The 22913-nt window shown below is 40.1% G+C and overlaps 1 protein-coding gene across 11 annotated transcripts in view; it reads right to left on the minus strand.

Moving 5' to 3' along the window:
* Nucleotides 1–22913, minus strand: part of LOC148105978 (protein NLRC3-like) — a 663817-nt gene that overhangs the window by 473980 nt on the left and 166924 nt on the right. For 2 of the 11 annotated variants that reach the window (XM_087837918.1, XM_087837917.1), the window contains 5 exons: nt 21216–21389; nt 20830–21003; nt 20480–20653; nt 16187–16360; nt 25–71 (listed from right to left, as the gene is read on the minus strand). The exons of 5 other annotated variants lie outside the window; for them this stretch is intronic. In XM_087837918.1, coding sequence (XP_087694044.1) covers nt 25–71; nt 16187–16360; nt 20480–20653; nt 20830–21003; nt 21216–21389 — 743 coding nt within the window. The remainder of the gene's footprint in view (nt 1–24; nt 72–16186; nt 16361–20479; nt 20654–20829; nt 21004–21215; nt 21390–22913) is intronic. 4 more of the 11 variants (XM_087837932.1, XM_087837933.1, XM_087837929.1 and 1 more) reach the window with 2 other exon arrangements.

The raw sequence follows: 22913 nt of genomic DNA on the forward strand, positions 1-22913 counted from the left end.
GAATCCCATTAAAAACACACTTACACTTCCTCAGACCTGGTCTCAACCATCGGACTCCAGCAGGCTCCACCCTGAAAGGAGGAGGGGGGTCAGAGCAGCACAGTCAGCATGCACACATGGACATTACATGGCTCTCATACACACACTGTTACACACTGAGCTCAAAGCTCGACTCCACTGTTTTATTCAAAGAAATCTACATTTATTTATCAGCACATTTAAAAACAGCTTGAGCCATAGTGCTGCACAGAGTAGAGAGAAAATAGGAAACATACACAGTAATTACTATAAAGACTCGTCAGAATTGAAAGCTACAGAGTACAAATGTGTTTCCAACCGGGTTTTAAAAATGTCGAGTGTTGGTGACGACCTGATGTGAAGGGCGACTGTTCCAGAGTTTGGCTGCAGCGCTCGATAAAGCTCACCTCTGTTTTTACGTCTAGTTCTGGTCAGAAGCTACTTATCTGCAGACCTGAGGGCTCGACTTGGATTATTTTGTTAAAGAGAGATAAGATGGAGCCAATCCATTCAGAGATTTAAAGACAAACAACCAGATCTGGAAGTGGATTCTACCACGTACTGGTAACCAGTGGAAAAAGCTGGAAAAAGCTGGTGATGGGTCGTCTAGCACAGACCCACCGCTGGAACCAGACAATTCATGAGGGAGAGAACTGTGACAGCGCCGTTCCTTCACTTGACCTCAGTCGCTCTCGTCTGCTCCCTCGTAACACTGCTCTTTATTGAGGTAACATGAATATGCATAAGTTCATTAACATGTGACGTCTTACACAGGTATGAACAAAGAGTACCAGTCTGTGCATAGTGTAGGTGTGTGTGTGTGTGTGTGTGTGTGTGTGTGTGTGTGTGTGTGTGTGTATAGGTGTGTGTGTGTGTGTGTGTATAGGTGTGTGTGTGTGTGACCCTGTGACCCCAAAGCTGGTGCTAAGAGTCCAGTGGTCCCCCTAACAAAGGGCTCTTATACTTAAGCAGACACAGAGTAGGTGTCCTCTGTCGGATTATAATATTATTTTATGCCATTTTAGACCCCTAATTAAAGATTGTGAATTATTATGTAGTTTTAGTTTGCATTATGCTCCTGAATTAGAAGAAGGTGATAACTATTGCATTTGGTAAACTGATCTGCATTACATTAGACTGCTGATTTATTGTGAATGAATGATATTGTTTTATGATGCATTATACTGCTGAGTTATAAGAAATACTGTTCACAGAAAGTCATCGCCTTATTTGTCTGGTTAGAAGAGAACAGAGCATACTGCCCCATCTCAGCAGGAGCAGATAAACAGGGAGCCAAGGTCGTAGCTTAGGCGCTGTGTGAGAAAGAATGTGAATGTTTAGGCTTTTATGATTAGGTGGGGGCCACTAGAGGCTATAAGAGTTTGATCAAGGCTCCACCATTTTGAGATCTGATGCTGTCTGCTGTATGGTGTCCATCTCCCACGCGTGTGTTCATTAAATCATCGTTTGACTTGACCCGGCCGGACCAGTGTGGTTATTTTTGGTTTTCCTCTTGTATCCATCCCCAATATTTGAATCCGTAACAGTTTTGGGGGCTCGTCCTGTGGTATTGGGATGGAAGTTTTGGAGGTTTGGACGGTCCGAGGTGGTCGAACGGGCAGGCACGAGCCAGTGGTCTGACGTGAGTGGGCAAGCCGGCACATCTAAAGGTGAGGCACAACCTGTTGAATGTAAATCCAAACTGTGCCAAATTGGACTGTATAAATTAAAAGTCTACTCACTGAAATTACTGGTGAAGGCCTGTTTTGACTTTGATGAAAAATCTCATGAGTGTTGAAACTTATAACCTAAAGTAAGGTTATAAGTAATAATACTGGGTTAGAGTCCCAAGATAAAGGAAAATAATACTGGGTTAGAGTCCCAGGTAGTTTGATAGGGAATTGGTTATTTTGTGAGTTAGAGTCTCTATTGGTCTAAGGATTGCATCTGTGTTGGCCATGTTTCGAGTTAGAGTCTCCATTGTCCATAACGTTGCATCTGCGTCAGTCATACTCTTGTTTTAGAGGGTTGACGGCGGTTTAAAAGTATTATAAATTTTGTGAGAACGGTGGTTAGAGTCCACTAAGAGGCGCATAGCCCGGAGGTTATGCTCCCTCCTGGCCGCGGACCCGTGACCTTAACCTGTCGGCGAACAGGGTTAGTTCAGTTTGGCTTGACTGTGGGGTACAGGGCATCCTGGAATAAGCTAGGAGTTAGAGTCTCCTTACCGTTTGGAACGGTATCTGCGCTTTTTTGGGCAGCAAAGGTTGACCTTGGGTGTTGGACACTTTTAAATTGAGTTAGGGATTTTAGAGATGAGGCCAGATACAGTTAGAGTCTGATACTGGTTAATTGATTACAAAAAAGTTGGACTTTCTTCGGTTGGACCCGTTAACTTAAATTTGTCAAAATTGTGTAGGCGCTAAAACTTTCAGGCCTGAGAGTGATTGTAAATATAAGACGTCTTTGTAAAATAAGATAGAGAGTTGAGTGTGAAACGAGGCTGTGTGTGACGACAGCGCGCTGCAGCGCTGCGAGCTATTTTTAGATAGTGTGTGAACATGCAAATGAGGTGGCTGCTTTGAAGCCCATAGAGGACTTCCTGTTTAGCGTGTTATTGAGTTTTATAAGTATGATTTGCAAACAATGATACATGCCTGTAATTAAAACGCTGATTTTGCTGATTACAATATTACAAATAAAGTTTTGAATGACTATGGTGAATGTTTAATGTTTGGCTGGGTTTTGATATAGGAGAGACGGCTTTTCAGCTGCTGGGGGTTAGTAGCTTTGTGTCTGTGACCGGAAATCGCCATGCCCATAAAAGGCAACTGCCTGACTGTGTGAACTATGCACCAAGAGAGAGAGTAAAATCTAGGCAGATGAACCAAATGGATGTTTTAAGAAAAATAGTAAATGAATGTTTTAGTCTCTTAATACAGGTGGATTTCTCTCAACCTGGAAACCTGAGTACAGCAGCAAAAGGATAGATTAACAAAATTGGGACGACAGACAGGCCAAGCTCTGGCTCAAAATTTTACAGCTTGACCTCTCACTTTGTCCCCACCCGAAAAAGAAGATTAAAGGACATCTTCTCCTCCAGTTATCGGTTACCATCACTGGAAATTTTCAGGCAAGTTTTTCACTGAATTGTTTTTGGCACCATGTGTCCCTGAATCTCACAAGCAAGCTCTAATTCCTGGCTGAAGACATGGAATGCTGTTATTTAAGGTGGGAAATCAAAATTTGGGAAAAAAAAATTAAAAACACACACAACTAGAGAAATGCCTTGTTGGAGGAAAAAAGTTAAAATAACCCACCCACAAACGCACATACACGCAATGAAGAAACAGCTTACATTCATGAACACGTGAAGATTTTCCAGCAAGGTTAAAGCAGCGAAACTTAACATACACCTGATGTTAACTGATAAAGTTTATCCACTACTAACAAATAAACTCTCTGGGTTGCAGGACAACAACTTGACTTCAAAAAGACAGACACTGGTATGACAAAACCAGTGATGAAACAACAAATTTAGTGGTTAAAAGAGTCAAATTGTGACATGTTTTCCTCTGATTGATTAATGCAAGTGATTACTGAATGAAATAAAATTCCTTTTTGAATTATTAAACATGATCTTAAGAATTTTAACGTGTACCTGTGTTGTCCTGTCAACTTGGTGGGTTATGAGTTGATTATATAGTGAGAAAAAACAAAAAAAAGGGGGGGAGAAGGCTGACACAGGGCCTGGCCCCTCTCTGAATAACACAGCCAAAACAACATCATTTTCCTGTTTGTCTGTTTTTGTTTTGTTTTTGTTTTTTCTCTTTATGCTAAATTACAGGCTGCTTTGTCGGCCCGGAAAGCCGAGGCTGACCTGGACTCCTGCTCTCCCCTCTACCATCTTTGCTCTCCCCTCTACCATCTTTGCTCTCCCTTCTACCATCTTTGATGTGACCCTGACCAAATGCTACAGCAGCTGGACCCACAACAACAGCCTGAGAATGTCAACAGTGCTGCAGGAAAAAGATCTCATGCAGCGGAGACGGAGAACGTTAAATCCAAGGCCCGTTTCACGACACGGGGGAGATTTCCAGACAGCTTCAGCTGACAGAGCTGGGACGAGACGCCTATTAAACCCGGATGAAAAGTGAGGCCGAGCAAAAGAATGCTGACCTTAACAACTCTGCATTAAAACTGTGCAGGACAGTGACGGACCAACACGGATGATCGGGCAGCAAAAAGGGCGTGCCAGAGACACGAGGACTAACTGAGGTCAGGAGGCACCTCAGATTGGACAAAAGCACCAGAAGAACATAAGCTGAAGGCACAGGTGTCGGGGCTCAGCCAGGAGCTGACCTCTGAGAAGAGCCAAACAGCAGAGCTGCAGAAGGCCGTGGAGTAAAGCAAGGAAAACATCAATAAACTTCAATCTGACGGGTACGGAAAAGACTCTGAGGTTTCTGCCCTCAGTGAGAGCTCAAGACATCAGAGCAGAAACTGAGCATGGCTCAGGAGGAGCTGGCTGCTAATTGAACCCATCAGTCAGGCTTGGAGTCCCAGATACAGGACTTGAAATCAGGCCGGAGCTTGCTGGAGCAGGAGGTTGCCAAACCTGACGAGAAGCTCCAACAGCAGGAGCAAACCCTGAAGGACCTACAGAAGCAAAAAGGGTCAAGTTAAGGAGGAGCTGGACAAGGAGAAGATGCAGGACACTGGAGAAAAGGACTGCCTCAATTGGGGCCAGAACCAGTATGGACAGAACTTTGGGCAGCAGCACCAATGGACCCAAACGGACTGAAAAGGGGGAGGGCAGGACCCCAGGCCATGCTTCAGGCCATGGTTTACCCAGAACACCAGAACAGGAAAGTGATGAACACAAACACACACACAAAAACACACATCTACATACACTGACTCAGAATCAAGAGAAACACACATATGAACACATATGCACTCGTTGATTGACTGAGAAATGACACCCACACACGCACACAAATCGAAATGCTGATTCAATTCACTGAGAAGTGATCCACACACACACACACACACACATGTTTGTGCAATGAAGAGTGATACACACACGCTGATGCAATGAAGAATGCTTTACTAACAAATGCTATGCTGATACGCAAAATGCTGCACACAAATGTTCAAATACAGAATCTGTTACAACAACAAGAAGCCATTGATTGTTAATTGGTTAAATGCATTTCATGTCACCCAGAGGGCATTTGTGTAGATTTAGGGGACAGGGTCTAAACGAGTTTGGTTATGAAAACAATGTCTGTGAGTGATGTCTGTTTATGGCTCAAGGCCTCGACTGAATTGTTTACTGTGCTTCACACAGCCTGATAAGGAGCAGTGGTACAGAGTGAAAATGATGAATTAACGGTGTGAGCCTTATTTCGGAGCGCCACATTTTTGTGATTGAGATTTAATTGAAGGAGGAACACACTAAAAAAAAAAAAAAAAAGAAAAAAAAAAGAAAAGGGGGCCAGCCCTTGGATTCACGTAAGCATCCCAAGTGTATTTAACACAATTGCCTCAGGCTTTAAAGATCTGTACAAAATTCAACAGGAAATCATAGCTTCCCTGTATTTCCTACATTGTTGGCATGCTGGTGAGTGCTGTTGCTCCACAGTAAGAAGGTCCTGGGTGCAAGTCCACAGTCTGGCTAGTTTGCAGTGGTTTCTTTCTGGGTATTCTGGTTTCCTGCCACAGTGAAAAGTCATGCAGCTGTTAGAGCTAGGTTAATTGATGATTCTAAATTATCTGTGAGTGTAAGTGTAAATGGTTGTTTGTTTTTAGGTGATAGACTGGTGACCTGTTCGGGGTGCACCCTGCCTCGTAACCTATCACTTTAGTGTTATTTCCCAGCCCTCCTGCAATAAGGATAAAGATAGGAGGATGGTAGTTGTTCTAGACCCATTCAATTTTTATGGTAACCAGAATTTAGACTTTGTTGAACCGTAGGCAATATGACGACAACATGTAGTATTTAAGGGACCAAGTAGAATTTGGATAAAAGTTATTGAATAGTGTTGAAATAAAATGACAGAATTGTGAAGGATTAACATATTCCAGGAGCTCAACTTACTCCATCTGAACATGTCTTAATCGTGTAATATGAACTCAAAATGCACAGGTTTACTGAATATGAAAAGGTTGTGTTGATTTAACTCTGTTGTTTAAGTTTCTATCAAAGCAAAACATTTGTGTGCAACTAGTGTCCACTATTGAATCAAATAAGTCCAACATGTTTTTTGTCAGTGCAAAAGAAGTTACGGTACCTGTATGCCTACACAATATTGTCCCGGGACGGAGAAAAACGTTCTGGTGAAGCTTTGATTGATTTTTGGGTTTTGCTTAACACTAGGTTGATTTTATCAGTGAGATTTGGATTGTTTTCTTTCTCTAAGACCGAGAAAGATGGTTTTATGTTTGGACATGTTTCCAACGGGCCCCAGTATTTGTTATTATATGAGTATTTTATTGGTTACGTTTGTTTTTGCTTTTGTTACAGTGCACTGAAATAAGAACATCTGAGAGGAGTGATCCACCGGTGGTGATATTTTGGTATTTTGTGAGTTCCTGATTTAACAAATCAGCTCTTTAATCCAGGCCTGAGTGATTGAACTTTAAAGCGCTATAAAACATGATTACTGAAAACAGTTGCAAAGTATTTTTCTCCATGATCATAATGGGCTGGGGAGAAATTCACTTACATGGGACATTGATCACATGAGAAGTCCTGAGCCTAAAAGGATTGCAGCGAGTCAATCCAGTCAAAAAAAACAAGGAACTGTTTTCCTTTAAAATGATGACGTCATCTTGCTGGTGATGGAGGCTCGAATAGGTTCCGCGTGAGACTCCATTATCAGCAATATCTGGTATGAATGTGTGTGAATGTATGCATGTGACTGGACTGTGATGGACTGACGACTAAAAGTGTTAACTGACTTGATACTGAGACAAAAACGGTACCGACTTTAGGATTACTAAATGTCCACAAACAATTCACCCAGCCTGTAAAAGAAGGGTGGATGTTTTGTCTTGCTTTGTTTTGTTTTTGCAGGAACAGAAGGATGACAGAGACTAAAGGGGGAGGCTGTAGCTTCACATGAGTGTGAACTGCAGACTTAACCCTTTGGTTGCTAATTTTGAGCTACTGATGTTTCCATCAAGAAAATTGTGTTTTATTAGCTGTGTTTTGATTAATGTATCACATTATATTGTTGGGATAGTTAAATGCTAAAGTCAAGAGAAGCTTTGATTTCACTCCTGACTGAACATGTTATTATTAACCATAGCAGGCCACTGTAAAAAGCCAATTAACTTTTATAGAGGGAAAAAAGCAAAAAAAAAAAAAAAAGACTTCTATCAATGTCTATGAATAACAGGGGAATGATAGACTTTCACATTCAAAATAGAGATATGTAATGACAAATACTGGTCCACGTCATTTAGGTTCTCCATTGAAATAGTCAATAATTTAGAAAAATAATATAGAACCGACAGGGGCATGTGCTGAGATGTGGTGCTGCACAAGAACAAGAGCAAAATAAAGAAAAATTATTGTGTTTAGCTTTGATAAATTTAAATTAAAATGTACCATTACACTCAGAGGATCACTATGAAATTCAATATATGCTAATTTTGTATGAAGTACATGACTGATAACTGTTCTGTCCTGAGCTTTTGTTTTTACAGCACCCACTTGACCACACCAACAGTTGCTCGCCACCAAAAGGGGGTACTTGCAAAGAATAGGGAGGAATATCATCAGAAGTGGGAAAGGTAAGCACCGATGGGGGTGATAACATCATTAATTTCACGTATGGTCAAATTCTTAAAATTTGACCCCTAAATTCTTCAAACATTTAGAGACAGAGTGGAGTTCTAGATAAACATAATGTAGCAAACCACATAAGGATGGAGCGTTGGAATTAATAAGATGGTGAAAAAACACGCAGGAAAAATGTTGATCATGTTGATTATGTTTATTCCAGTGTGCAGGGATTGGCTAATCTGACCAGGAAATGTTATAAATGGATTGTCGTAACAGTCAGCGTTAAAGTCACCTTTGACAGTCCAGACTAAGATGGCGTTGGACATCTTCAGGGCGGAAAAGGGTTGGTGTGACCAAGGTGTGGTTTGGCTTGTTGTATGTATATTTCAAAATGATATGGCTCTGGATGGACCAGTTACCAGGGCATGGAAGGAGGACAGACTTATTAAATGAGGAGAAGGAATTTTCTGGGATTGGAGATCCTCTGGGTGAGTGGTTGACTAAAAGCATGCATAAAATAAAAGCTGTCGTTTGTTATTGATTGGTAATAGATTGATAATTGGCCACATTCACAGTTGTATTGATTTGTAGTGGACGTAGTCTACTTCATGTTTAAGCACTCTAATTAACAGATTGAAAATAGTGACATTAAAGGAAGAACATGCAGCACCACCCTGTCAGATGCCAGCGCCGGTGGGGCTCAGTGATGAATCAGGTGAGCTGGATTCATGGCTGAATTAAAACATAGATGCCCCTGCTGTGGTCAGTAAGGGATATAAAGGGGGTGTTTTACTGTTATTTTAGCATCAGCATCATTGTTACATCAGAATCATATAACAAGCATTGCACTGAACATTTATTGAAGCTATTGACATTACATTAATATTTGTATTACACTGATTGTTATAACCTCATGTTAATCTTCTATTTACAGGTGTCAAAAGTAGTCAATAAGTTCATGTTGAAGTGAAGTTCATATTAATACTGGTTTTGTTTGTAGACAATTGTGAAGATGCAGGCTCTGGGCGGAGCCAGGAGTTGAACAGATCTAACATGACAATTAACTTGATTTCATTCCCTAAGACAGGATAACAAGACTGGAGCAACGACACTGGATGGGAGAAAGTTTGATACTTTCTGAGATATGAGGTCACTAACCTTTTCTTTTAATTTTCTAGCTTCGTTGAATTGACACATGTTAGAATTAGAAATGGCTAATTTGTTTTTGATGTCTTTTATTAGAATGAGTGGTTTTAGTCATTTTCATACATACCTTGCAAATGTGCTTATAATAAGTTGGCACTCGGTCTTTTGAAGGTCATAAGCTTCGTTCGGCGATAGTCCGGACTGATAAAGTGTAGTAAATGCCAGTGCAGCGGGCTAAATGCAAACACGCTTACACACACATACACTAAATTAGGATAAGTCCTTGGGACATTCTGAATATTCTAAACCAATTTTGAAAAATAATACTGACCAAAAGATCAGTAGACAACAACATTAGATTGTTAGAGCTAGGAAGAGAGGTGTTTTGGTTTTCTGTCTCTTACAGAGAAAGGAACAGACACCAGACGAGGTCACAGATATACGAGGATCCTTTGCAGCAGTGATAGACATGGTGACTGCTGAAACATCAACTGGGTTCAAGTGTCATGGCATTTTGGGCTCCAGCTAGTCACCTCAAAAGGATGGATCCCATAAACACAGCAATAACCATGAAGGGGTTGACGGAAATCCAGGAACACCAGACCAACGACGTTCGAGAGGCTGTTGGTCATAAGGAGAACACCTTTCTGTTCCTTTTCCTGGGGAACACAGCTGTGATCCCAGAATACACAGATCATTGTTTGAAATCGGGGCAGAATAATCTCCTGATCTGTGCAACGACTGAAGGGTTGTCTAACCCCTGAGGTTGAAGAAAGAAGAGCAGAGGATCACCCGACTGGAAGACACTGGTGCCTACAGCAATAAAATAAAGGTTAAAAGCTCCTCGGACAGAGGTTCTAGTCTGAGTACGTTTGGAGGGTATAAGGTAGCACCGAAATAAAGCTGTGGGAGAACTGGGGAGTGATGGGAGTATCACCTGTACCTACTGTTGTTGTTGTAATAAAAGTTTTTCTTGCATCTGAACTGCGCAAACACAGAGGTCATCTCACATATGGTTCACCCAACAGGGGGACAAAGGGCCTAAGGAGTAAGGAGAAATGAACCTGGCAACACTGGATTGCAGGGTGTAAGTGAGCTCTTTAAGTCTAAAGAGCTCATCAGGGGGAATTGTCGGATTATAATATTATTTTATGCCATGTTAGACCCCTAATTAAAGATTGTGAATTATTATGTAGTTTTAGTTTGCATTATGCTCCTGAATTAGAAGAAGGTGATAATTATTACATTTGGTAAACTGATCTGCATTACATTAGACTGTTGATTTATTGTGAATGAATGATATTGTTTTATGATGCATTATACTGCTGAGTTATAAGAAAATATTGTTCACAGAAAGTCATCACCTTATTTGTCTGGTTAGAAGAGAACAGAGCATCCTGCCCCATCTCACCAGGAGCAGATAAACAGGGAGCCAAGGTCGTAGCTTAGGCGCTGTGTGAGAAAGAATGTGAATGTTTAGGCTTTTATGATTAGGTGGGGGCCACTAGAGGCTATAAGAGTTTGATCAAGGCTCCACCATTTTGAGATCTGATGCTGTCTGCTGTATGGTGTCCATCTCCCACGCGTGTATTCATTAAATCATCGTTTGACTGGACCCGGCCGGACCAGTGTGGTTATTTTTGGTTTTCCTCTTCTATCCATCCCCAATATTTGAATCCGTAACACCTCCTACACCAGGGGTCTCAAACTCGCGGCCCGCGGGCCAATTGCGGCCTGCAGGACGATAGTTTTTGGCCCCCACCTTAATATGAAAATTTAATGTTAGTTTGATAATGTATGACACTTTACAGTGTTGTGTGCGGAGCTGAATTAACCCACCAATCAGGGTGGGATATGGATCTCAGGGGACACCAGCCGGGCTTGATGCAAGCAGGGAAACATTTCTCAATGAGTAAAAGTTACAGCAGCGTTGCTCTGGAGTGTTTCTTTCTTTTCTGTGCCTGGCTGGCTTCCTCCTTTCTATTGGGCAAACGCGGACATTCGCCCCAGCGCGCTGCGTTCACAACACTTCAAAAAAAGTTGTTTTTTTAAGTTGCTGCCCAGCGGGACATTATACGTATATAGATTTATACACACGTCAGTGGGATTTTTAGTTATTTTTTCACAGAGAGAGATCTCATATTAACTCTCAAAGTGATGCGTAGGAAGGTTGCCAGTCTTAAAACAGATCTACTGAGGCACCAAGATTTCTTCAAGAAAGCAACCAAAGAGAATAATGCAGCAGTCGAAGCCACGTGGTTAGTGAGATGATTGCTAAAGCAGGGAAGCCATTCACAGAAGGTGAATTTGTCTAAAAGTGCATATTGCAGGCTGCAAATATAGTCTGTCCGGGAAAGAAAGGTCAGTTTAACATCAGCCTTTCTGCCAGTTGAGTTGAGAGCAGAAGTGAAGCCTTCATGGAGAAGGATGGAGTTAGTGTTCCTGTGCTAACTGATCCCAAATGGCTCATGGACATAGCTTTTCTTGTTGATATAACACATGAGCTTAATGTACTGAACAAGATGTTACAAGGCCAGGGGCAACTTGTCAGTGCTGCCTATGACAACGTGAGAGCATTCTCCACAAAACTTGCGCTCTGGAAAGCTCAGCTCTCTCAGACAAACCTTTGCCATTTCCCAGCATGCAAGGCACTCGTGGATGCAGGCACACCATTCAGTGCTGACAAGTATGTTGATGTCATTTTGAGGCTACAGGAGGAATTTGATCACAGATTTGCTGACTTCAAGACACACAGAGCAACCTTTCAAATTTTTGCGGACCCCTTCTCCTTTGATGTGCAAGATGCCCCTTCTGTGCTTCAAATGGAGCTCATTGAGCTGCAGTGCAACTCTGAACTCAAAGCAAAGTTCAGGGAGGTGAGTGGAAAAGCAGACAAGCTTGGACAATTTTTGAGAGAATTGAGCCCTAGTTTCCCTCGGCTTTCCCGAATTTTCAAGCGGACCATGTGCCTTTTTGGTAGCACATACTTGTGCGAAAAGCTCTTCTCCACTTTGAACTTCAATAAGTCCAAGTACAGGTCCAGACTTACGGATGATCATCTTCAAGACATACTGAGGGTCGCAACTGCTTCCTCCCTCAGGCCAAATCTGGCTCGGCTATGCGAGAGGAAATGCTGCCAGGTCTCTAGCAGCAAGGAGTAGGCAAGAGAAGCCATGTTCAGAAGAACAGTTCATTTTCTACAGTGTTCCATTCATGTTCAGAAGAAGGTTATAGAACTGTTAATACAGACATTTCAATCTAAATACAGCAGATATAGAAGACTGAAAAAAACACATAAGTTCACTGACTAAAAATATCTTATTATTATTTTATTTATGTATTACAGATTGATTTATTTTCTTATTAATTCTTAATTTGTTTATTTATTTTTCACATTTTGTGTTAAAAAATAAAAATAAAGAGATTTGAGAAGATTGGAATTTTTTAACCATGCCTTTCTTGTGGAAAACCTAATGCGGCCCAGCCTCACCCAGACTCTGCCTGCAGCGGCCCCCAGCTAAATTGAGTTTGAGACCCCTGTCCTACACCACAAATCAGTAAGAGAGGGTACGACCTCTCTCATGGCCCCAAGTGGTGTGTGCATGCCAGAGCACTCTGGAAGGCACACAGAGTCTTTACAGACTACTAAGGATCAAACCTCTATCATCATGCAATCGATTATAAAACTCTAAGCAAATATGAGTAAATATTTCTAAGCATAAATGACAATCAACAATTTATTTGTTTCTCAAATGAGAAAGCTATCGAGAAACACTCCTAAATCTTTAGTTCTTAACTTTTCCAGTGGGCCAAGGTCGACATTATCTGCTAATGCTAAATAGGCTGCCGTTATTAACTAATGCTAATTTGATGTGAATTAGCATTATGCACTAATGATAACAATGTGAACGGCTAATGCTAACACTCTTTTTCCAAGCATTACAACATCTGAGCTGCTAATGCTAAGTAGGCCGCCATTAGCACCTACGTCTAATTTAAGGCAAATACGCATTACAACCTAATGCTCATATCGTTTTCCTTTGCTTTATAACAATGTGAGCAGCTACTTCTAAATAGTATTAGCTAATAACAGCAGTCTAATTTAATGCTAAGTATGCTGCCATTAGTGGCTAATTCTAATTAGGGGTGAATAATTATTACCAGCTAATGCTAATATCATTTTCTCTTCCCTTTTAACAATGTGAGCAGCTAGTGCTAGGTAGGCTGATGCTAGCAGCTAATGCTAAAGCTAAAGCTAATTTGATGTGAATTAGCATTACTTTAGTGAGGAGCTAATGCTAAGTAGGTTGCCGTTATAAGCTAATACTAATTTGAGGTGAATTAGCATTATCCGCTTATGCTAACAATGTTTTTTCTTACTTTTTAACAATACGAGTAGCTAATGTGAACACTTTTTTTATTCAATTTTAACTTTTCCCCTGCGATGTGAAGAGTGAATGCTAAATAGGACGCCATTAGTGGCTAATTCTAATTTTAAATGAAAAAGCATTAAAAGCTAATGCTAATACCATATTTTCTTGCTTTAAATCAATATCAGTAGCTAATGCTAGGTACGTAGCCATCATTAGCTAATGCTAATTTAGGTGAATTAGCATTATCCACTAATGCTAACAATGTTTTTGCCAACTCTTTTCCCTTGCATTATCACAATATAAGCTGCTAATGCTAAGAAGGCTGCCATTATAAAGTAATGCTAATTATTATATGTGTTCGCATTATCCGCTGCTCTTAGCAATGTTTTATCTTAACTTTTAACAATATCAGCAGCTAATGCTAAAATTACTTTCATTTCAGTTAAGCCTATTTAGGATTAATTAACTTCATTTAGCATTAAGAAGTTTTTGCTAAATAGGCTACCATTAGTGGCTAATGCTAATTTTAGGTGAATAAGCATTGGCAACTAATGTTAATAACATATTCTCTTGATTTCTAACAATGTGAGCAGCTAATGCTAAGTAGGTTGCCGTTATTAGCTAATGCTAATTTATCCGCTAATGCTAACAATATTTTTTCTTACATTTTAACAATATGATGTGTGTTACCGTTAATAACTATTGCTAACTTGATGTGAATTAGCATTATCAAATAATGCTAACTACTTTCCCTTGCATTATAACATGTGAGCAGCTAATGCTAAGAAGGCTGCTGTTATTAGGTAATGCTAATTTGATGCGAGTTAGCAATACCCGATAATGCTAACACTTTTCCCTTCCTTTTTAATAATGTGAGCAGCTAGTGCTAAGTAGGCTGATGTTAGCAGCTAATGCTAATTTGATGTGAATTAGCATTGTATTAGTGAGGAGGTAATGTTAAGTAGATTGCCATTAGTCGCTAATGCTAATTTTAGGTAAATAGAAATTGGTAGCTAATGCTAATACCATATTTTCTTACCTTATAACAATGTGACCAGCTAATGCTAAGCAGGTGCCGTTATTAGCTAATACTAATTTGAGGTGAATTAGCATTATCCGTTTATGCTAACAATGTTTTTTCTTACTTTTTAACAATACGCCATTAGTGGCTAATTCTAATTTTAGATGAAAAAGGATTAACAGCTAATGCTCATACTGTTTGCTTTGTAAGAATGATAGCAGCTAATGATACGAAGTCTACCGTTATTAACTAATGCTAATTTGATGTGAATTAGCATTATCCGGTAATGGTAACTCTTTTCCCCTGCATTATAACAATGTCAGGAGTTAATGCTAAGAAGGCTGCCATTAGGGGCTAACTCTAATTAGGGGTGAATAATTATTAGCCACTAATGCTAATACCGTTTTCTCTTTCCTTATAACAACTTGAGCAGCTAATGCTAATTTGATGTGAATTAGCATTATATTAGTGAGCAGTTAATGCTAAGAAGGCTAGCCTTATTAACTAATACTACGTTGATGTGAATTAGCATTATGTGCTACTGCTAATACTGTTTTCCCTTACTTTTTAACAATGTGAGTGGCTAATTCTAAGTACGCTGTTGTAAATAGCTAATGCTAATTTAATGTGAGTTAACATTATCCAATAATGCTAACACTGTTTTGTCTTACTTATTAAAAATGATAGTAGCTAATACTAATACTCTTTTCCGTTGGGTAACAACGAAATGAGGAGTTAAAGCTAAGTAGGCTGCTTTTAGTGGCTTATTCTAATTAGAGGTGAATAATTATTAGCAGCTAATGCTAATACCGTTTTCTCTTTCCTTATAACAATATGAGCAGCTAATGCTTATTTGATGTAAATTAGCATAATATTAGCGAGGAGTTAATGCTAAGTAGGCTGCCATAAGTGATTTTTTTCCCTTGCATTATAACGTTGTGAAGGGTTTATGCCAAGTAGGCTCCCATTAGCAGCTAAAGCTAATTTGAAGTGAATAAGCATTAGTAGCTAACGCTAATACCCTTTTCTCTTGTGTTATAATGATGTGAGACGTTAATATTGTTCTCAAACAACAGAATGAGAATGAAATATTGATTCTAACAGGGCCCATAAATAGCATTAGCTTAGAAGCATTAGCTTAGCTTATCAGAGATTCCATCATGATCACACAAATCCTTAGCAGAGCAAAGTGGCCTACTTAGCAATAGCTGCTCAAGTTGTAGAAAGCAAAGGGAAAACAGTATTAGCATTAGCTGCTAAATGTGCACTTGAGAACAAGTCTATTGTGAATTCAGCCGTGAATGTAGAGTTTCCAATAAGCTTCCACTTCCAAATGTTAGCTGCTCCTGTCTGGCCCTTTGTCACACACACAGACTGAAATTATTCACAGCCTTATTTCATCCTTCTTTCAGTGTCACTGACTGTCACTGTGACTGTGTACATACAGCATGGGAAACATACACATGAGTGACACTTTATTAGGTACACAGTGGCAACTATCTCAGGTATAGTACTCCTGTGACCTGATAAAGTGTATCTAAAGTTACAAATTGTTGTCTCTGTCCAAATATTTATGGACCTAACTGTAGGTCTACTTTTAATGAAACTCTCAACATGACTTATCACTTATCATTAATGTTCCTGCAAACAGACTCATTGGAGACCCCTACATAAATATCCATGTACTATCCAGCTAGACTAGTGTGTCTGTCCCTGAAAATATTCCTGCATGTGTGATTGTTCATGTCTCATCTGCAGGAAACAAACAGGAAGTGAGTGAAAGACACAGGAAATGTATCCAGCTCTTCTTCCTCTGTCAGACATTCTTCATACCTGAGAGTGTCCAGTCTCCAGCCTGGATCCTTCAGTCCAGCTGACAGCAGCTTCATTCCTGAGTCACCTGGATGATTGTAGCTCAGGTCAAGCTCTCTCAGATGGGAGGGGTTGGAGCTCAAAGCTGAGGCCAGAGAAGTACAGCCGTCCTCTGTGATCAGACAGCCTGACAGACTGCAGACACACAAAACAACAATCCGTCTGTTATCCATCTCTGTGGCAGCATAACTAAGGGATGGTTCAGGGTCACCTGATCCAGCTCTAACTATAAGCTTTATCAAAAAGGAAAGTTTGAAGCTGATCTTCAAAGTACAGAGGGTGTCTGTCTCCTGAACTCAAGCTGGGAGCTGCTTCCACACCCAGTCCAACATAGCCAGGCTTTCTTTGCTGCTTTGACAAAACCTCAAATCCCAGTCAGAGATGATAAGCATCATCACAGTGATGATCATTTCTCTGTTAACCCAGGCTTTCTGCTTCAGGATCTGTGGACGCTCACAGAACAAGAAGACCTTTAAACAGCATTTCACCAAATGGATGGACTGAGCTCAGCCTACAGATGAAATGGATAAATAAAGATTTGACTTCAGTGTGCTCAGTGTCAGAGGGCAGTGTTGATACAACTAAAGTTATTTTTATAGTTATAGTTATAGTTATAGTTTTTTATTGTCGGAGAACTTCAAGTCTGAAGTATCACTTAAATGCCTTACACGCTGCTGATGGTAGCAAACAAACCATCCAAACAAACAGCAGTGGGAGGCTTGGGCAGACTACGTAGGATCAGCTTGTGGGAGGAGTCAAGATAAACCAAAGAAAGACAAGCTAACAAACGCCACAGTGAAGTGGATAGCTACAAACTTCAGGCCGATTAGTGTTGTTGAAGAAGTCGGTCTGAGGAACGTTCTTAGGATCAACAAATGACGGCATGTATGAGCCTCCCTCAAGACGCACCATCACAAGAAGAATACATGAGCTGTAGAAAAAGGAGAGACTACGAAAGCCACGGTGTTACAACGTGCACCAGCTGTTGGTCTCTCTGGAGACTACTGGCCGTGGCTGGGTAACCATGGTTACCTGGGAGTTACATGATATTAATGAAAAGTGGGAGCTGCATTCTGTAGCAAACAATTTGTTATGAGGTAATCAGCTGATCTTAGTTTAACTGGAAGCCCTTCACAATAATTGCAAAGTCTTTATTTTGTCCAACTACCATCAGTTCGTCTGTACTGATGGTAACTTAAAGTCACACTAAAGTCGTTTAGTTTGTATAGTTTATGTAGTAGAAGTATACTACAGTACCCTGATCACTGTTAGGATAGATTTATGTAGATATACACCTTTGTGTTTAACATTACTGCATTATAGTACTGTGATCTCTGACCTTATATATGGTTATGTTAGCTATACTGATGTATGTACATATATGTACATGCATATATATGTACATACATATAACTGGATATGTAACTTATCTATTCATCTTATTTGTCATGTATTTGCATTGTGTACTTCCTTTTTGTAAGAAACCACACACGTGATCACAGTCACAAGAATCATTCAGTGAAAGAATAAAGTGCCTCAAACCAAACCTTTTTCATTCATTCATTCATTCATTTATTCATTTCAGGCACAACAAAATACATATATTGAACATAAAGTGCACAAAACAAAAAACAAAAATTACCTGAAAAGGAGTGGGACGAAGAAAACTTATTAAATCCCACCCCTATACTCACTCATCAACAAAAAAACAAGCAAGCATCTCCACGGCAGCTCACAGGTAACAGGCAATAATAATTACATAGTGACAAACACACATACATACATATCTACACACACATATACATACATACACACACACTTTTTTTTTTTTTTTTTTGGAATCCATACCAGCAATGGTAAGAGAACAGACATTACAGAGCACACTAAAACCATCATTGAGTATACTGTGACCAGACCAACTGTTTGTAGAGGAATTTAAATCTGTGAATATTTTTGCATTGTTTCAGTTGTAAACTCAGACTGTTCCAGATTTTCACACCACATACAGACACACAAAAACCTTTACGGGTTGTTCGAGTTCTGGGTAATTTGAATTCCCCGAAGCCTCTCACACTATAAACCCTTTCTCGAATTTCAAATATAATTTGTAAATTTATAGGTAGAAGTTTATTAAAGGCTTTGTATAAGATTATAGATGTATTGTAATTAACCAGATCCTGGAATTTAAGTAACTTTGCCTGAAGAAAGAGTTTGTGAGTATGATCTAGATAACCAGCCTTGTGAATAATACGCAGTGCTCGTTTCTGTACTGTGACTAATGGATTAGTTGTATTTTTATATGTGTTTCCCCACACTTCCACACAATATGTAAGATATGGAAGAACCAGGGTACAGTACAGAGTACGAAGTGCATCTTTATCAAGGTATGGTTTCACTTTGTTCAAAACTGCGAGGCTTCTGGAAATTTTGGTTTTTATGTGTCTGACGTGTGGTTTCCATGAAATTTTGTTATCAATTACGACTCCCAAAAATTTGTGTTCACTCACATTATCAATTGGTACACCTTCAATGATAATTGGTAATTCTATATTATATTTTAAATTACCGAAAAACATTGCTTTAGTTTTATTTATATTTAATGATAATTTATTTATGTCCATCCATTTTTTTATTAATTTTAGCTCCCTGTTTACCTTAAGCTCCTTATTCCACACGCTGGGATCATTTGGCCTTCAGTGGTGTTCTGGCTGACACACCGGAGTGACCGGAGTGCTAAAGAGTGAATCGGACACACCAGTGTCATCCCTGATATCTCCACTACATTTAATCGTGCTTCAGCTTGTGGCTGCTGTTAGCTGGACTGCTAGTTAGCCGGTGTCCTAGTTAGCCAGTGTGCTATTTAGCCAGTGTGCTAGTTAACCGGTTCGCTAGTCAGCTGGTGTGCTGACCAGCGAACCAGTAGGTTACAAGATGAGCTTGTCTGTCTGATGTGCCAGCTCTCTCTGCCTTGGTCGTTTTGTCCTTGGGAAAGACACTTCCCCTACCGCTTACTGGTGATGACCAGAGGCGCCGATGGCGCAATATGGCAGCCTCGCTTCTGTCAGTCTGTCCCAGGGCAGCTGTGGCTACAACTGTAGCTGCCTCCACCAGTGTGTGAGAGTGAATGAATAGTGGAATTGTAAAGGGTCTTTGAGGGTCTCGAAAAGCACTATATAAATGCAATCCATTATTATTATTAAGAGCAGCTTTAGGCCTGACTGTGCTCATTCTTCCTCCAATCTCTCCTTACCAAAGATAACAACTACATCAGTATTAGCTCAATAACAATTTCTGCAATTCAATGGTGGACAATCATTTTTAAACCTTGTGTAAAACGATAAAACCTAAAAGTCTGAGTATTATTCTTTGTGCAAACAGCTCTTGCAGGTTAACCCGGACTTAATAATTAAATAATAATAATAAAAATAACCTTTCCTTTAAGCAGCTGTTCAGGCTACTAAACTCATCCCAGAAATAACAAGTGACACCATTAATAGTGGAGCTACCTTTAACAGGTGAAACTGATTTGACCTATAAGGCTACTGCAGTTACTTCTTATCAGGGTTAGTAGGGAAGACATCTGGATGAGGTAGGTAGTAGTAGGTAGTTAGTACCGGGCGAGTCCCCTCCCTCACATCGGCACCAGAACCCTGTATTATCTACAGGGTAAGACGGCCTGTTTTATCAAACTATGGCCATTACTACTGTGATCATTTGCAGCCCAGTGTGCCGCTCTCTCTGCTGGGATGAACCACTGGAGCTCACCCAGTCATCCCTTTCTTTCTCTCAAGAAGAAGTGAAATAAATATATTATGTTACGAGTCTAATATTCTTTAAATCAAACTGTAATGAATAAATCAAGCAAGAAGATTTGGTGGCTCCAAGTGTTGTAGAAGAAAAGATAAACATCTCATTTTGAGAAATCAGCCTTTAAAATTAAGTAAGTACTGTGAATAAAAAACAAACAGCGAACCAATCAGTAGTCGCCAATATCCTCCTAATTTCATCCACAAAGAAATCAAATATATATATTATGGGCCCAAAGGAGCCTAAATCTTTCAATTAGGCAGTACATGAAGTATTTTTTTTAAATAAACAAAGACATGACTATAACAACTTTTAGTAATTCAGAGTCCAATTATCCACTCAAATGTGAATAAAAGTTCACTTGACAGCTGTATAAAAGTTACCTGTTTATACAATAATATAAATCACATTTCAAGTGATCATCTGTGGAAAAGTTTGAATCCTGACCTGAGAGTTTCCACTGCACACTGCAAACTCTTTAGTCCAGCAGACAGAAGGTTCACTCCTGTATCCTGCAGGTCAGAGTTACTCAGGTCCAGCTCTCTCAGACTGGAGGACTGGGAGCTGAGGACTGAGGACAGAGCTTCACAGCTTCTCTCTGACAGGTTACAGCCACTCAGTCTGAAAAATAAAAGATAGTCTATACAACAAATACTCAGGTAGAGTTTGTTAATACATTTCACAACATTAAATCTTGACTTTCTATTTTTAAAGGAAACATAAACATACTAAGATATAACATCATATGGATGAACTGTAATTAATAATTCTAAAAACAAAATGTTTTCTGATCTGACCTCAGAGTATTCAGTTTACAGTTTAAACGTTGTAGTCCAACAGACAGAAGCTTCGCTCCTGAATCCTGAAGCTTTCTGATACTCAGGTTCAGCTCTGTCAGACTAGAGGACTGTGAGCTTAGAACTGAGGACAGAGCTTCACAGTTTTCCTCTGAGAGTTCACAGATGTTAAGTCTGAAGATAAAAACATGAATAAAGATTGTTGTTAAAGTGTAATCAGGGTGCAATAGCTTATTGTCTTGTGCTGAGCAGGTTAGTGAAACTTCACTTTAACTTGGAAATGAATAAAATGCTATGAAACAAGGATAACTGGATAAAGATATAAACAGAAACAAACATCAAACACATAAACAAACAGAACTAAAAAGAATACAAATTGATCTGACCTCAGAACATTCAGTTTGGCGTGTGGACTCTCCACTGCAGCAGACAGAAGCTTTACTGCTGAAGCCTTCATGCTGTTGGTACTCAGGTCCAGATCTCTCAGACTACAGGACTGGGAGCTGACGACTGACAACAAATTTTCACAGCCTTCCTCTGAGACGTTACAGCTGCTCAGTCTGAGAGAGAAAGGGAAAATACAAAAAAAAAAAAAAAAACAATATATGTGATCAAATTAAATTTGTTTATATGTTGAACCTTTTATTTATTTTAAACCTCTGAGACTATGAGTGCTACCAATCCAGTGCACATGATTGGTACCTTGATGGTACCTTGCTCAGGGGTACCACAGGGTAGCTATTCGGTGGATTCGACCCCTGACCTTATGATCATGGGGCGACCACTCTACCTACTGAGCTAATAATTCTGTGTACACTATCATACAATATTAACTAAAACAATTATTTTAGAAAATTTTAGTAATTCAATAATCATTATGCTCATTACCTGTGTATTGTGAGGAACACTGGATTTTAAACACTAGCTGTATAAAACTCTTCCTGTTAAAGGTGCGTATAAAGGAAATGAGCTGAAGTCATGTCTTCCTTCTCTCACCCCAACCAATCACAGCAGATGGCCCCGCCCCTCCCTGAGCCTGGTTGTGCCGGAGGTTTCTTCCTGTTAAATGGGAGTTTTTCCTTCCCACTGTAACCAAAGTGCTTGCTCATAGGGGATCATATGATTGTTGGGTTTTTCTCTGTATCTATGAAGTGCCTTGAGGCAACCTTTGTTGTGATTTGGCGCTATATAAATAAAATTGAATTGAATTGAAAATGCAGACTTCATGGAGAATGTTTGCTGTCAGGATATATCAAAGACAAAGCAGAGATCCATCCAGTCTCTTCCACTAAATGGTAAATGGCCTGCATTTGTATAGTGCTTTACTCAGTCCCTAAGGACCCCAAAGCGCTTTACACTACATTCAGTCATTCACCCATTCACACAACCATTCACACACTGGCAATGGCAGCTACATTGTAGCCACAGCAGCCCTGGGGCGCACTGACAGAGGCGAGGCTGCTGGACACTGGCGCCACCGGGCCCTCTGACCACCAGCAGTAGGCAAATGGGGTTAATATCTTGCCCAAGGAGCCAGGAGGCAGCCTGGGATCGAACCACCGACCTTCTGATTAGTGGCTGACCTGCTCTGCCACCTGAGCTACAGTCACCCCACCCCACTAAGCCCACAGATGGACAGACAACCACTCTCACCATGCATGAAGTTTAGATCACCAGGTAATCTAACTGCATGTCTGTGGACAGTGGGAGGAAACTGTAGAGGACCCAGAGAGAACCCAATGTAATTCTGTGGTAACACTGGTTATGGAAGCCTTACAATTACATATGGTTACTGACAAGAAACACGACCTTAGAGGCAATTTCAGTAATGAAGACCAAAGTTCTCCGTCCATACGGGATGAAAACATGACAGCACAGCAGAGATTTATATTTAAAAAGGGAGAGTGTGCACTGAAAGTGAGATACAAACTTGAACTTAAATTACGAACATCAGAAAAAGATGTAGGTAGGTGAAGTCAGGCAGGTGAAGTTTGTTCTTTAGGATAAAACAACCAAACTCCTGGAGTTGGAGACAAGTGAACAAGCTGAGGTAATAAACCTGTCAGAGGCGCTGAAGCATCAGA

This window comes from Neolamprologus brichardi, chromosome 3 (genome assembly GCF_056152115.1).
Source record: "Neolamprologus brichardi isolate AB-2024 chromosome 3, ASM5615211v1, whole genome shotgun sequence".
Classification (NCBI taxonomy): Eukaryota; Metazoa; Chordata; class Actinopteri; order Cichliformes; family Cichlidae; genus Neolamprologus; species Neolamprologus brichardi.